This window comes from Oncorhynchus keta, chromosome 35, assembly GCF_023373465.1.
Source record: "Oncorhynchus keta strain PuntledgeMale-10-30-2019 chromosome 35, Oket_V2, whole genome shotgun sequence".
NCBI classification, from domain to species: domain Eukaryota; kingdom Metazoa; phylum Chordata; class Actinopteri; order Salmoniformes; family Salmonidae; genus Oncorhynchus; species Oncorhynchus keta.
This window is the reverse complement of record NC_068455.1, coordinates 81,267,908-81,284,368: the sequence shown is the minus strand read 5'-3', so window position 1 is coordinate 81,284,368 and position 16,461 is coordinate 81,267,908. Positions and strand designations below refer to the sequence as shown.

Genomic DNA, 16,461 nt, shown 5'->3' with positions numbered 1-16,461 from the left:
AGATACAGATACAGGTACAGATACAGGTACAGAGATACAGACACTACAGGTACAGATACAGGTACAGAGATACAGACACTACAGATACAGGTACAGGTACAGACACTACAGGTACAGATACAGGTACAGGTACAGACACTACAGGTACAGATACAGGTACAGATACAGGTACAGAGATACAGACACTACAGATACAGGTACAGAGATACAGACACTACAGATACAGAGATACAGACACTACAGATACAGGTACAGAGATACAGACACTACAGATACAGGTACAGGTACAGAGATACAGACACTACAGATACAGGTACAGAGATACAGACACTACAGGTACAGAGATACAGACACTACAGGTACAGGTACAGACACTACAGATACAGGTACAGAGATACAGACACTACAGATACAGGTACAGAGATACAGACACTACAGATACAGGTACAGAGATACAGACACTACAGATACAGGTACAGAGATACAGACACTACAGATACAGGTACAGAGATACAGACACTACAGGTACAGGTACAGAGATACAGACACTACAGATACAGGTACAGAGATACAGACACTACAGATACAGGTACAGAGATACAGACACTACAGATACAGGTACAGAGATACAGACACTACAGATACAGGTACAGGTACAGAGATACAGACACTACAGGTACAGATACAGGTACAGAGATACAGACACTACAGATACAGGTACAGAGATACAGACACTACAGGTACAGATACAGGTACAGAGATACAGACACTACAGATACAGGTACAGAGATACAGACACTACAGGTACAGATACAGGTACAGAGATACAGACACTACAGATACAGGTACAGAGATACAGACACTACAGGTACAGGTACAGAGATACAGACACTACAGATACAGGTACAGAGATACAGACACTACAGATACAGGTACAGGTACAGAGATACAGACACTACAGGTACAGACACTACAGGTACAGGTACAGACACTACATATACAGATACAGGTACAGAGATACAGACACTACAGATACAGGTACAGGTACAGAGATACAGATACAGACACTACAGGTACAGGTACAGATACAGACACTACAGATACAGATACAGGTACAGACACTACAGATACAGGTACAGGTACAGAGATACAGACACTACAGATACAGGTACAGATACAGATACAGGTACAGAGATACAGACACTACAGATACAGGCACAGCTACAGATACAGGTACAGGTACAGGTACAGATACAGACACTACAGGTACAGATACAGGTACAGGTACAGAGATGCAGATACAGACACTACAGATACAGGTACAGGTACAGAGATACAGATACAGACACTACAGATACAGCTACAGAGATACAGATACAGACACTACAGATACAGGCACAGGTACAGATACAGATACAGACACTACAGGTACAGATACAGGTACAGGTACAGTTACAGCTACAGATACAGATACAGACACAGATACAGACACTACAGGCACAGCTACAGATACAGATACAGAGATACAGATACAGACACTACAGGCACAGCTACAGATACAGATACAGAGATACAGATACAGACACTACAGATACAGATATATATGCCAGCTATATGCCATATACAGCTATACAGAGCAGGTAGATAACACCTGGGATATAGAAGACAATAGATAACACCTGGGATATAGAAGACAATAGATAACACCTGGGATATAGAAGACAGTAGATAACACCTGGGATATAGAAGACAGTAGATAACACCTGGGATATAGAAGACAATAGATAACACCTGGGATATAGAAGACAGTAGATAACACCTGGGATATAGAAGACAGTTACCATGGAGCAGGTAGATAACATCTGGGATATAGAAGACAGTAGATAACACCTGGGATATAGAAGACAATAGATAACACCTGGGATATAGAAGACAATAGATAACACCTGGGATATAGAAGACAGTTACCATGGAGCAGGTAGATAACACCTGGGATATAGAAGACAATAGATAACACCTGGGATATAGAAGACAGTAGATAACACCTGGGATATAGAAGACAGTAGATAACACCTGGGATATAGAAGACAATAGATAACACCTGGGATATAGAAGACAGTAGATAACACCTGGGATATAGAAGACAGTTACCATGGAGCAGGTAGATAACACCTGGGATATAGAAGACAGTAGATAACACCTGGGATATAGAAGACAGTAGATAACACCTGGGATATAGAAGACAGTAGATAACACCTGGGATATAGAAGACAGTAGATAACACCTGGGATATAGAAGACAGTAGATAACACCTGGGATATAGAAGACAGTAGATAACACCTGGGATATAGAAGACAATAGATAACACCTGGGATATAGAAGACAGTAGATAACACCTGGGATATAGAAGACAGTTACCATGGAGCAGGTAGATAACACCTGGGATATAGAAGACAATAGATAACACCTGGGATATAGAAGACAGTAGATAACACCTGGGATATAGAAGACAGTAGATAACACCTGGGATATAGAAGACAATAGATAACACCTGGGATATAGAAGACAGTTACCATGGAGCAGGTAGATAACACCTGGGATATAGAAGACAGTAGATAACACCTGGGATATAGAAGACAGTAGATAACACCTGGGATATAGAAGACAGTAGATAACACCTGGGATATAGAAGACAATAGATAACACCTGGGATATAGAAGACAGTAGATAACACCTGGGATATAGAAGACAGTAGATAACACCTGGGATATAGAAGACAGTAGATAACACCTGGGATATAGAAGACAGTAGATAACACCTGGGATATAGAAGACAGTAGATTACACCTGGGATATAGAAGACAGTAGATAACACCTGGGATATAGAAGACAGTAGATAACACCTGGGATATAGAAGACAATAGATAACACCTGGGATATAGAAGACAGTAGATAACACCTGAGATATAGAAGACAATAGATAACACCTGGGATATAGAAGACAGTAGATAACACCTGGGATATAGAAGACAGTAGATAACACCTGGGATATAGAAGACAGTAGATAACACCTGGGATATAGAAGACAGTAGATAACACCTGGGATATAGAAGACAGTAGATAACACCTGAGATATAGAAGACAATAGATAACACCTGGGATATAGAAGACAGTAGATAACACCTGGGATATAGAAGACAATAGATAACACCTGGGATATAGAAGACAGTAGATAACACCTGGGATATAGAAGACAGTAGATAACACCTGGGATATAGAAGACAGTAGATAACACCTGAGATATAGAAGACAATAGATAACACCTGGGATATAGAAGACAATAGATAACACCTGGGATATAGAAGACAGTAGATAACACCTGGGATATAGAAGACAATAGATAACACCTGGGATATAGAAGACAGTAGATAACACCTGGGATATAGAAGACAATAGATAACACCTGGGATATAGAAGACAGTAGATAACACCTGGGATATAGAAGACAATAGATAACACCTGGGATATAGAAGACAGTAGATAACACCTGGGATATAGAAGACAATAGATAACACCTGGGATATAGAAGACAGTAGATAACACCTGGGATATAGAAGACAATAGATAACACCTGGGATATAGAAGACAATAGATAACACCTGGGATATAGAAGACAGTAGATAACACCTGGGATATAGAAGACAGTAGATAACACCTGGGATATAGAAGACAGTAGATAACACCTGGGATATAGAAGACAATAGATAACACCTGGGATATAGAAGACAGTAGATAACACCTGGGATATAGAAGACAGTAGATAACACCTGGGATATAGAAGACAATAGATAACACCTGGGATATAGAAGACAGTAGATAACACCTGGGATATAGAAGACAGTAGATAACACCTGGGATATAGAAGACAGTAGATAACACCTGGGATATAGAAGACAATAGATAACACCTGGGATATAGAAGACAGTAGATAACACCTGGGATATAGAAGACAGTAGATAACACCTGGGATATAGAAGACAGTAGATAACACCTGGGATATAGAAGACAATAGATAACACCTGGGATATAGAAGACAGTAGATAACACCTGGGATATAGAAGACAGTAGATAACACCTGGGATATAGAAGACAGTAGATAACACCTGGGATATAGAAGACAGTAGATAACACCTGGGATATAGAAGACAATAGATAACACCTGGGATATAGAAGACAATAGATAACACCTGGGATATAGAAGACAATAGATAACACCTGGGATATAGAAGACAGTAGATAACACCTGGGATATAGAAGACAGTAGATAACACCTGGGATATAGAAGACAATAGATAACACCTGGGATATAGAAGACAGTAGATAACACCTGGGATATAGAAGACAATAGATAACACCTGGGATATAGAAGACAATAGATAACACCTGGGATATAGAAGACAATAGATAACACCTGGGATATAGAAGACAGTAGATAACACCTGGGATATAGAAGACAATAGATAACACCTGGGATATAGAAGACAGTAGATAACACCTGGGATATAGAAGACAGTAGATAACACCTGGGATATAGAAGACAATAGATAACACCTGGGATATAGAAGACAATAGATAACACCTGGGATATAGAAGACAGTAGATAACACCTGGGATATAGAAGACAGTAGATAACACCTGGGATATAGAAGACAATAGATAACACCTGGGATATAGAAGACAGTAGATAACACCTGGGATATAGAAGACAATAGATAACACCTGGGATATAGAAGACAATAGATAACACCTGGGATATAGAAGACAGTAGATAACACCTGGGATATAGAAGACAATAGATAACACCTGGGATATAGAAGACAATAGATAACACCTGGGATATAGAAGACAATAGATAACACCTGGGATATAGAAGACAATAGATAACACCTGGGATATAGAAGACAGTAGATAACACCTGGGATATAGAAGACAGTAGATAACACCTGGGATATAGAAGACAGTAGATAACACCTGGGATATAGAAGACAGTAGATAACACCTGGGATATAGAAGACAATAGATAACACCTGGGATATAGAAGACAATAGATAACACCTGGGATATAGAAGACAGTAGATAACACCTGGGATATAGAAGACAGTAGATAACACCTGGGATATAGAAGACAGTAGATAACACCTGGGATATAGAAGACAGTAGATAACACCTGGGATATAGAAGACAGTAGATAACACCTGGGATATAGAAGACAATAGATAACACCTGGGATATAGAAGACAGTAGATAACACCTGGGATATAGAAGACAGTAGATAACACCTGGGATATAGAAGACAGTAGATAACACCTGGGATATAGAAGACAGTAGATAACACCTGGGATATAGAAGACAGTAGATAACACCTGGGATATAGAAGACAGTAGATAACACCTGGGATATAGAAGACAGTAGATAACACCTGGGATATAGAAGACAGTAGATAACACCTGGGATATAGAAGACAGTAGATAACACCTGGGATATAGAAGACAGTAGATAACACCTGGGATATAGAAGACAATAGATAACACCTGGGATATAGAAGACAATAGATAACACCTGGGATATAGAAGACAGTAGATAACACCTGGGATATAGAAGACAATAGATAACACCTGGGATATAGAAGACAGTAGATAACACCTGGGATATAGAAGACAGTTACCATGGAGCAGGTAGATAACATCTGGGATATAGAAGACAGTTACCATGGAGCAGGTAGATAACACCTGGGATATAGAAGACAGTAGATAACACCTGGGATATAGAAGACAATAGATAACACCTGGGATATAGAAGACAGTAGATAACACCTGGGATATAGAAGACAATAGATAACACCTGGGATATAGAAGACAGTAGATAACACCTGGGATATAGAAGACAGTAGATAACACCTGGGATATAGAAGACAGTTACCATGGAGCAGGTAGATAACACCTGGGATATAGAAGACAATAGATAACACCTGGGATATAGAAGACAGTAGATAACACCTGGGATATAGAAGACAGTAGATAACACCTGGGATATAGAAGACAGTTACCATGGAGCAGGTAGATAACACCTGGGATATAGAAGACAATAGATAACACCTGGGATATAGAAGACAATAGATAACACCTGGGATATAGAAGACAGTTACCATGGAGCAGGTAGATAACACCTGGGATATAGAAGACAATAGATAACACCTGGGATATAGAAGACAGTAGATAACACCTGGGATATAGAAGACAGTTACCATGGAGCAGGTAGATAACACCTGGGATATAGAAGACAATAGATAACACCTGGGATATAGAAGACAGTAGATAACACCTGGGATATAGAAGACAGTAGATAACACCTGGGATATAGAAGACAGTAGATAACACCTGGGATATAGAAGACAATAGATAACACCTGGGATATAGAAGACAATAGATAACACCTGGGATATAGAAGACAGTAGATAACACCTGGGATATAGAAGACAATAGATAACACCTGGGATATAGAAGACAATAGATAACACCTGGGATATAGAAGACAATAGATAACACCTGGGATATAGAAGACAGTAGATAACACCTGGGATATAGAAGACAATAGATAACACCTGGGATATAGAAGACAGTAGATAACACCTGGGATATAGAAGACAGTAGATAACACCTGGGATATAGAAGACAATAGATAACACCTGGGATATAGAAGACAGTAGATAACACCTGGGATATAGAAGACAGTAGATAACACCTGGGATATAGAAGACAGTAGATAACACCTGGGATATAGAAGACAATAGATAACACCTGGGATATAGAAGACAGTAGATAACACCTGGGATATAGAAGACAGTAGATAACACCTGGGATATAGAAGACAATAGATAACACCTGGGATATAGAAGACAATAGATAACACCTGGGATATAGAAGACAGTTACCATGGAGCAGGTAGATAACACCTGGGATATAGAAGACAGTAGATAACACCTGGGATATAGAAGACAGTAGATAACACCTGGGATATAGAAGACAGTAGATAACACCTGGGATATAGAAGACAATAGATAACACCTGGGATATAGAAGACAGTAGATAACACCTGGGATATAGAAGACAATAGATAACACCTGGGATATAGAAGACAATAGATAACACCTGGGATATAGAAGACAGTAGATAACACCTGGGATATAGAAGACAGTAGATAACACCTGGGATATAGAAGACAGTAGATAACACCTGGGATATAGAAGACAATAGATAACACCTGGGATATAGAAGACAGTAGATAACACCTGGGATATAGAAGACAGTAGATAACACCTGGGATATAGAAGACAGTAGATAACACCTGGGATATAGAAGACAATAGATAACACCTGGGATATAGAAGACAATAGATAACACCTGGGATATAGAAGACAGTAGATAACACCTGGGATATAGAAGACAGTAGATAACACCTGGGATATAGAAGACAGTAGATAACACCTGGGATATAGAAGACAGTAGATAACACCTGGGATATAGAAGACAATAGATAACACCTGGGATATAGAAGACAGTAGATAACACCTGGGATATAGAAGACAGTAGATAACACCTGGGATATAGAAGACAATAGATAACACCTGGGATATAGAAGACAATAGATAACACCTGGGATATAGAAGACAGTAGATAACACCTGAGATATAGAAGACAGTAGATAACACCTGGGATATAGAAGACAATAGATAACACCTGGGATATAGAAGACAGTTACCATGGAGCAGGTAGATAACACCTGGGATATAGAAGACAGTAGATAACACCTGGGATATAGAAGACAGTAGATAACACCTGGGATATAGAAGACAATAGATAACACCTGGGATATAGAAGACAGTAGATAACACCTGGGATATAGAAGACAGTAGATAACACCTGGGATATAGAAGACAGTAGATAACACCTGGGATATAGAAGACAGTTACCATGGACAGGTAGATAACACCTGGGATATAGAAGACAGTAGATAACACCTGGGATATAGAAGACAGTAGATAACACCTGGGATATAGAAGACAATAGATAACACCTGGGATATAGAAGACAATAGATAACACCTGGGATATAGAAGACAGTAGATAACACCTGGGATATAGAAGACAGTAGATAACACCTGGGATATAGAAGACAATAGATAACACCTGGGATATAGAAGACAGTAGATAACACCTGGGATATAGAAGACAATAGATAACACCTGGGATATAGAAGACAGTAGATAACACCTGGGATATAGAAGACAGTAGATAACACCTGGGATATAGAAGACAGTAGATAACACCTGGGATATAGAAGACAATAGATAACACCTGGGATATAGAAGACAGTAGATAACACCTGGGATATAGAAGACAGTAGATAACACCTGGGATATAGAAGACAGGGATAGATAACACCTGGGATATAGAAGACAATAGATAACACCTGGGATATAGAAGACAGTAGATAACACCTGGGATATAGAAGACAGTAGATAACACCTGGGATATAGAAGACAATAGATAACACCTGGGATATAGAAGACAGTAGATAACACCTGGGATATAGAAGACAGTAGATAACACCTGGGATATAGAAGACAGTAGATAACACCTGGGATATAGAAGACAGTAGATAACACCTGGGATATAGAAGACAGTAGATAACACCTGGGATATAGAAGACAGTAGATAACACCTGGGATATAGAAGACAATAGATAACACCTGGGATATAGAAGACAGTAGATAACACCTGGGATATAGAAGACAATAGATAACACCTGGGATATAGAAGACAACAGATAACACCTGGGATATAGAAGACAGTAGATAACACCTGGGATATAGAAGACAATAGATAACACCTGGGATATAGAAGACAATAGATAACACCTGGGATATAGAAGACAATAGATAACACCTGGGATATAGAAGACAGTAGATAACACCTGGGATATAGAAGACAATAGATAACACCTGGGATATAGAAGACAGTAGATAACACCTGGGATATAGAAGACAGTAGATAACACCTGGGATATAGAAGACAATAGATAACACCTGGGATATAGAAGACAGTAGATAACACCTGGGATATAGAAGACAATAGATAACACCTGGGATATAGAAGACAGTAGATAACACCTGGGATATAGAAGACAGTAGATAACACCTGGGATATAGAAGACAGTAGATAACACCTGGGATATAGAAGACAATAGATAACACCTGGGATATAGAAGACAATAGATAACACCTGGGATATAGAAGACAGTAGATAACACCTGGGATATAGAAGACAACAGATAACACCTGGGATATAGAAGACAATAGATAACACCTGGGATATAGAAGACAGTAGATAACACCTGGGATATAGAAGACAGTAGATAACACCTGGGATATAGAAGACAGTAGATAACACCTGGGATATAGAAGACAATAGATAACACCTGGGATATAGAAGACAGTTACCATGGAGCAGGTAGATAACACCTGGGATATAGAAGACAGTAGATAACACCTGGGATATAGAAGACAATAGATAACACCTGGGATATAGAAGACAGTTACCTGGAGCAGGTAGATAACACCTGGGATATAGAAGACAGTAGATAACACCTGGGATATAGAAGACAGTAGATAACACCTGGGATATAGAAGACAATAGATAACACCTGGGATATAGAAGACAGTAGATAACACCTGGGATATAGAAGACAATAGATAACACCTGGGATATAGAAGACAGTAGATAACACCTGGGATATAGAAGACAGTAGATAACACCTGGGATATAGAAGACAGTAGATAACACCTGGGATATAGAAGACAGTAGATAACACCTGGGATATAGAAGACAATAGATAACACCTGGGATATAGAAGACAGTAGATAACACCTGGGATATAGAAGACAGTAGATAACACCTGGGATATAGAAGACAGTAGATAACACCTGGGATATAGAAGACAGTAGATAACACCTGGGATATAGAAGACAGTAGATAACACCTGGGATATAGAAGACAATAGATAACACCTGGGATATAGAAGACAGTAGATAACACCTGGGATATAGAAGACAGTAGATAACACCTGGGATATAGAAGACAATAGATAACACCTGGGATATAGAAGACAGTAGATAACACCTGGGATATAGAAGACAATAGATAACACCTGGGATATAGAAGACAATAGATAACACCTGGGATATAGAAGACAATAGATAACACCTGGGATATAGAAGACAATAGATAACACCTGGGATATAGAAGACAGTAGATAACACCTGGGATATAGAAGACAGTAGATAACACCTGGGATATAGAAGACAGTAGATAACACCTGGGATATAGAAGACAATAGATAACACCTGGGATATAGAAGACAGTAGATAACACCTGGGATATAGAAGACAGTAGATAACACCTGGGATATAGAAGACAATAGATAACACCTGGGATATAGAAGACAGTAGATAACACCTGGGATATAGAAGACAATAGATAACACCTGGGATATAGAAGACAATAGATAACACCTGGGATATAGAAGACAATAGATAACACCTGGGATATAGAAGACAATAGATAACACCTGGGATATAGAAGACAGTAGATAACACCTGGGATATAGAAGACAATAGATAACACCTGGGATATAGAAGACAATAGATAACACCTGGGATATAGAAGACAGTAGATAACACCTGGGATATAGAAGACAGTAGATAACACCTGGGATATAGAAGACAGTAGATAGAAGAAGACAGTAGATAACACCTGGGATATAGAAGACAGTAGATAACACCTGGGATATAGAAGACAGTAGATAACACCTGGGATATAGAAGACAGTAGATAACACCTGGGATATAGAAGACAGTAGATAACACCTGGGATATAGAAGACAGTAGATAACACCTGGGATATAGAAGACAATAGATAACACCTGGGATATAGAAGACAGTAGATAACACCTGGGATATAGAAGACAATAGATAACACCTGGGATATAGAAGACAGTAGATAACACCTGGGATATAGAAGACAATAGATAACACCTGGGATATAGAAGACAGTAGATAACACCTGGGATATAGAAGACAGTAGATAACACCTGGGATATAGAAGACAATAGATAACACCTGGGATATAGAAGACAATAGATAACACCTGGGATATAGAAGACAGTAGATAACATCTGGGATATAGAAGACAGTAGATAACACCTGGGATATAGAAGACAATAGATAACACCTGGGATATAGAAGACAGTAGATAACACCTGGGATATAGAAGACAGTAGATAACACCTGGGATATAGAAGACAGTAAAGTAGATAACTTCCCTGGGAGATAACACCTGGGATATAGAAGACAGTAGATAACACCTGGGATATAGAAGACAGTTACCATGGAGCAGGTAGATAACACCTGGGATATAGAAGACAGTAGATAACACCTGGGATATAGAAGACAATAGATAACACCTGGGATATAGAAGACAGTAGATAACACCTGGGATATAGAAGACAGTAGATAACATCTGGGATATAGAAGACAGTAGATAACACCTGGGATATAGAAGACAATAGATAACACCTGGGATATAGAAGACAGTAGATAACACCTGGGATATAGAAGACAGTAGATAACACCTGGGATATAGAAGACAGTTACCATGGAGCAGGTAGATAACACCTGGGATATAGAAGACAGTAGATAACACCTGGGATATAGAAGACAATAGATAACACCTGGGATATAGAAGACAATAGATAACACCTGGGATATAGAAGACAGTAGATAACACCTGGGATATAGAAGACAGTAGATAACACCTGGGATATAGAAGACAGTAGATAACACCTGGGATATAGAAGACAATAGATAACACCTGGGATATAGAAGACAGTAGATAACACCTGGGATATAGAAGACAGTAGATAACACCTGGGATATAGAAGACAGTAGATAACACCCTTCCGACTGCTGGTTCACTACCTCCAGGTTCCTCCACCAGTTTGCGCTAGCTAACTCTCTCTCAGTGTGTGTGTGTGTGTGTGTGTGTGTGTGTGTGTGTGTGTGTGTGTGTGTGTGTGTGTGTGTGTGTGTGTGTGTGTGTGTGTGTGTGTGTGTGTGTGTGTGTGAGAGAGAGAGAGTTACCTGTGTGCTCTAAGGCCTCTTGTAGTTCAGCCATGGAAGACATGATGAAGAAGGAGATATCTTTACGACGAAGCCACCTCACACACAGTCCTCCTCTCCCTTCATCGTCATTATCCTCTTCACCTGAGAGAGTCAGAGAGCAAGGGGTTAATATGATGCTATCCCATTCAGCCTTGCTTCAGTTGTCCAAAAAGGGTTGGACTGAAAACCTACAGGACAGTAGATCTCCAGGAAGAGGGTGGGACTGAAAACCTACAGGACAGTAGATCTCCAGGAAGAGGGTTGGACTGAAAACCTACAGGACAGTAGATCTCCAGGAAGAGGGTTGGACTGAAAACCTACAGGACAGTAGATCTCCAGGAAGAGGGTTGGACTGAAAACCTATAGGACAGTAGATCTCCAGGAAGAGGGTTGGACTGAAAACCTATAGGACAGTAGATCTCCAGGAAGAGGGTTGGACTGAAAACCTACAGGACAGTAGATCTCCAGGAAGAGGGTTGGACTGAAAACCTACAGGACAGTAGATCTCCAGGAAGAGGGTTGGACTGATAACCTACAGGACAGTAGATCTCCAGGAAGAGGGTTGGACTGATAACCTACAGGACAGTAGATCTCCAGGAAGAGGGTTGGAGTGAAAACCCACAGGACAGTAGATCTCCAGGAAGAGGGTTGGACTGAAAACCTACAGGACAGTAGATCTCCAGGAAGAGGGTTGGACTGATAACCTACAGGACAGTAGATCTCCAGGAAGAGGGTTGGACTGATAACCTACAGGACAGTAGATCTCCAGGAAGAGGGTTGGACTGATAACCTACAGGACAGTAGATCTCCAGGAAGAGGGTTGGACTGAAAACCTACAGGACAGTAGATCTCCAGGAAGAGGGTTGGACTGAAAACCTACAGGACAGTAGATCTCCAGGAAGAGGGTTGGACTGATAACCTACAGGACAGTAGATCTCCAGGAAGAGGGTTGGACTGAAAACCCACAGGACAGTAGATCTCCAGGAAGAGGGTTGGACTGAAAACCTACAGGACAGTAGATCTCCAGGAAGAGGGTTGGACTGAAAACCTACAGGACAGTAGATCTCCAGGAAGAGGGTTGGACTGAAAACCTACAGGACAGTAGATCTCCAGGAAGAGGGTTGGACTGATAACCTACAGGACAGTAGATCTCCAGGAAGAGGGTTGGACTGATAACCTACAGGACAGTAGATCTACAGGAAGAGGGTTGGGTTGGACTGATAACCTACAGGACAGTAGATCTCCAGGAAGAGGGTTGGACTGATAACCTACAGGACAGTAGATCTCCAGGAAGAGGGTTGGACTGAAAACCTACAGGACAGTAGATCTCCAGGAAGAGGGTTGGACTGAAAACCCACAGGACAGTAGATCTCAGGAAGAGGGTTGGACTGAAAACCCACAGGACAGTAGATCTCCAGGAAGAGGGTTGGACTGAAAACCTACAGGACAGTAGATCTCCAGGAAGAGGGTTGGACTGAAAACCCACAGGACAGTAGATCTCCAGGAAGAGGGTTGGACTGAAAACCCACAGGACAGTAGATCTCCAGGAAGAGGGTTGGACTGATAACCTACAGGACAGTAGATCTCCAGGAAGAGGGTTGGACTGATAACCTACAGGACAGTAGATCTCCAGGAAGAGGGTTGGACTGAAACCTACAGGACAGTAGATCTCCAGGAAGAGGGTTGGACTGTAAACCTACAGGACAGTAGATCTCCAGGAAGAGGGTTGGACTGAAAACCCACAGGACAGTAGATCTCCAGGAAGAGGGTTGGACTGAAAACCCACAGGACAGTAGATCTCCAGGAAGAGGGTTGGACTGAAAACCTACAGGACAGTAGATCTCCAGGAAGAGGGTTGGACTGAAAACCTACAGGACAGTAGATCTCCAGGAAGAGGGTTGGACTGAAAACCCACAGGACAGTAGATCTCCAGGAAGAGGGTTGGACTGAAAACCCACAGGACAGTAGATCTCCAGGAAGAGGGTTGGACTGAAAACCCACAGGACAGTAGATCTCCAGGAAGAGGGTTGGACTGATAACCTACAGGACAGTAGATCTCCAGGAAGAGGGTTGGACTGATAACCTACAGGACAGTAGATCTCCAGGAAGAGGGTTGGACTGATAACCTACAGGACAGTAGATCTCCAGGAAGAGGGTTGGACTGATAACCTACAGGACAGTAGATCTCCAGGAAGAGGGTTGGACTGATAACCTACAGGACAGTAGATCTCCAGGAAGAGGGTTGGACTGATAACCTACAGGACAGTAGATCTCCAGGAAGAGGGTTGGAATGCCAATGTATATATCGACTCGTCAAAAACATTCACAACTATTTTCAGAATAATTATTTCACAGTGCAGTTGTGTCATTGCCCTGCTCACCTTTAGATGGCGGTGTTGAGTCCTTCTCCCTCTCCTCCAGAGGAGGGACGACTGAAACACGAACTCCTATAGAGGGGTACCTCTGCCCACCCACCCTAAACACCAGTCTGCTCCCCCGTCCCAACACACACAACCTGTTCACAGCTATCACACACACCACACACCTTCTCCACCTCTTCACCCCTCCTCCCTTCCTCTCCTCATCCCCCTCTCCTCTTCCCTCCCCTAGAGCTTGTACAAGCGTTCTAACCTCCATCTCTAGGCCCTCTCGCTCCGCCAAGCGGCGCGCGAGGAGAGTTTTCTGTGTGCGGAGTGTGTGTGTGGCGTGTGTGAGGTGTGTGAGCGCCCCAGCCAGTAGGGTGCAGGCTGAGAGCAGGGTTGACCCCTGGAGGTCAGACTGGGTTAGGGTTTTCTGGAGCATGGCGAGGTCATTGGTCAGCTGGCTGCGTTCTTTCTCTAGTGAGGACTGTCTCTGACGGGCCTCCTCAAGCTGAGCACCGAACATCTAGGGAGAGAGAGAGAGAGAGGAGGTGGCTTTATGTGTGGATGTGTCTCTGTGTGTATGAGTAGCAGAGTAGCAGTGTGTTAGTTACCTGTATATTCCCTGTAACAGTGTGTTAGTTACCTGTATCTTCCCCTGTAGCAGTGTGTTAGTTACCTGTATCTTCCTTGTAACAGTGTGTTAGTTACCTGTATCTTCCCCTGTAGCAGTGTAACAGTGTGCTAGTTACCTGTATCTTCCCCTGTAGCAGTGTAACAGTGTGTTAGTTACCTGTATCTTCCCCTGTAGCAGTGTGTTAGTTACCTGTGTCTCCCCTGTAACAGTGTGTTAGTTACCTGTATCTTCCCCTGTAGCAGTGTAACAGTGTGTTAGTTACCTGTATCTTCCCCTGTAGCAGTGTAACAGTGTGTTAGTTACCTGTATCTTCCCTGTAACAGTGTGTTAGTTACCTGTATCTTCCCTGTAACAGTGTGTTAGTTACCTGTATCTTCCCTGTAACAGTGTGTTAGTTACCTGTATCTTCCCCTGTAGCAGTGTGTTAGTTACCTGTATCTTCCCCTGTAGCAGTGTGTTAGTTACCTGTGTCTCCCCTGTAACAGTGTGTTAGTTACCTGTATCTTCCCTGTAACAGTGTGTTAGTTACCTGTATCTTCCCTGTAACAGTGTGTTAGTTACCTGTGTCTCCCCTGTAACAGTGTGTTAGTTACCTGTATCTTCCCCTGTAGCAGTGTGTTAGTTACCTGTATCTTCCCCTGTAGCAGTGTGTTAGTTACCTGTATCTTCCCCTGTAGCAGTGTGTTAGTTACCTGTATCTCCCCTGTAGCAGTGTGTTAGTTACCTGTATCTTCCCTGTAGCAGTGTGTTAGTTACCTGTATATTCCCTGTAACAGTGTGTTAGTTACCTGTATCTTCCCTGTAACAGTGTGTTAGTTACCTGTATCTTCCCTGTAACAGTGTGTTAGTTACCTGTATATTCCCTGTAACAGTGTGTTCGTTACCTGTATCTTCCCCTGTAGCAGTGTAACAGTGTGTTAGTTACCTGTATCTTCCCCTGTAGCAGTGTAACAGTGTGTTAGTTACCTGTATCTTCCCTGTAACAGTGTGTTAGTTAGTGTAACAGTGTGTTAGTTACCTGTATCTTCCCCTGTAGCAGTGTAACAGTGTAACAGTGTTTAGTTACCTGTATCTTCCCCTGTAGCAGTGTAACAGTGTGTTAGTTACCTGTATCTTCCCCTGTAACAGTGTTACCTGTATCTTCCCTGTAACAGTGTGTTAGTTACCTGTATCTTCCCTGTAGCAGTGTA

At 41.4% G+C, this 16,461-nt stretch overlaps 1 protein-coding gene across 11 annotated transcripts in view; it reads right to left on the bottom strand.

Moving 5' to 3' along the window:
- The window catches only part of LOC127916363 (coiled-coil domain-containing protein 171-like), an 86,259-nt gene that overhangs the window by 57,465 nt on the left and 12,333 nt on the right, over window positions 1–16,461 (bottom strand). Inside the window, exons 5-11 of one of the 11 annotated variants that reach the window (XM_052498007.1) lie at window positions 14,530–15,160; window positions 14,186–14,314; window positions 13,928–14,099; window positions 13,500–13,585; window positions 12,936–13,322; window positions 12,635–12,849; window positions 12,254–12,462 (exon numbers count right to left, since the gene is read on the bottom strand). In XM_052498007.1, coding sequence (XP_052353967.1) covers window positions 14,624–15,160 — 537 coding nt within the window. In that variant the 3' untranslated portion in view covers window positions 12,254–12,462; window positions 12,635–12,849; window positions 12,936–13,322; ... (2 more) ...; window positions 14,186–14,314; window positions 14,530–14,623. Of the gene's footprint in view, window positions 1–12,253; window positions 12,463–12,634; window positions 12,850–12,892; window positions 13,452–13,499; window positions 13,586–13,927; window positions 14,143–14,185; window positions 15,161–16,461 lie in introns of those variants that run through there. The other 10 variants (XM_052498013.1, XM_052498012.1, XM_052498015.1 and 7 more) reach the window with 10 other exon arrangements.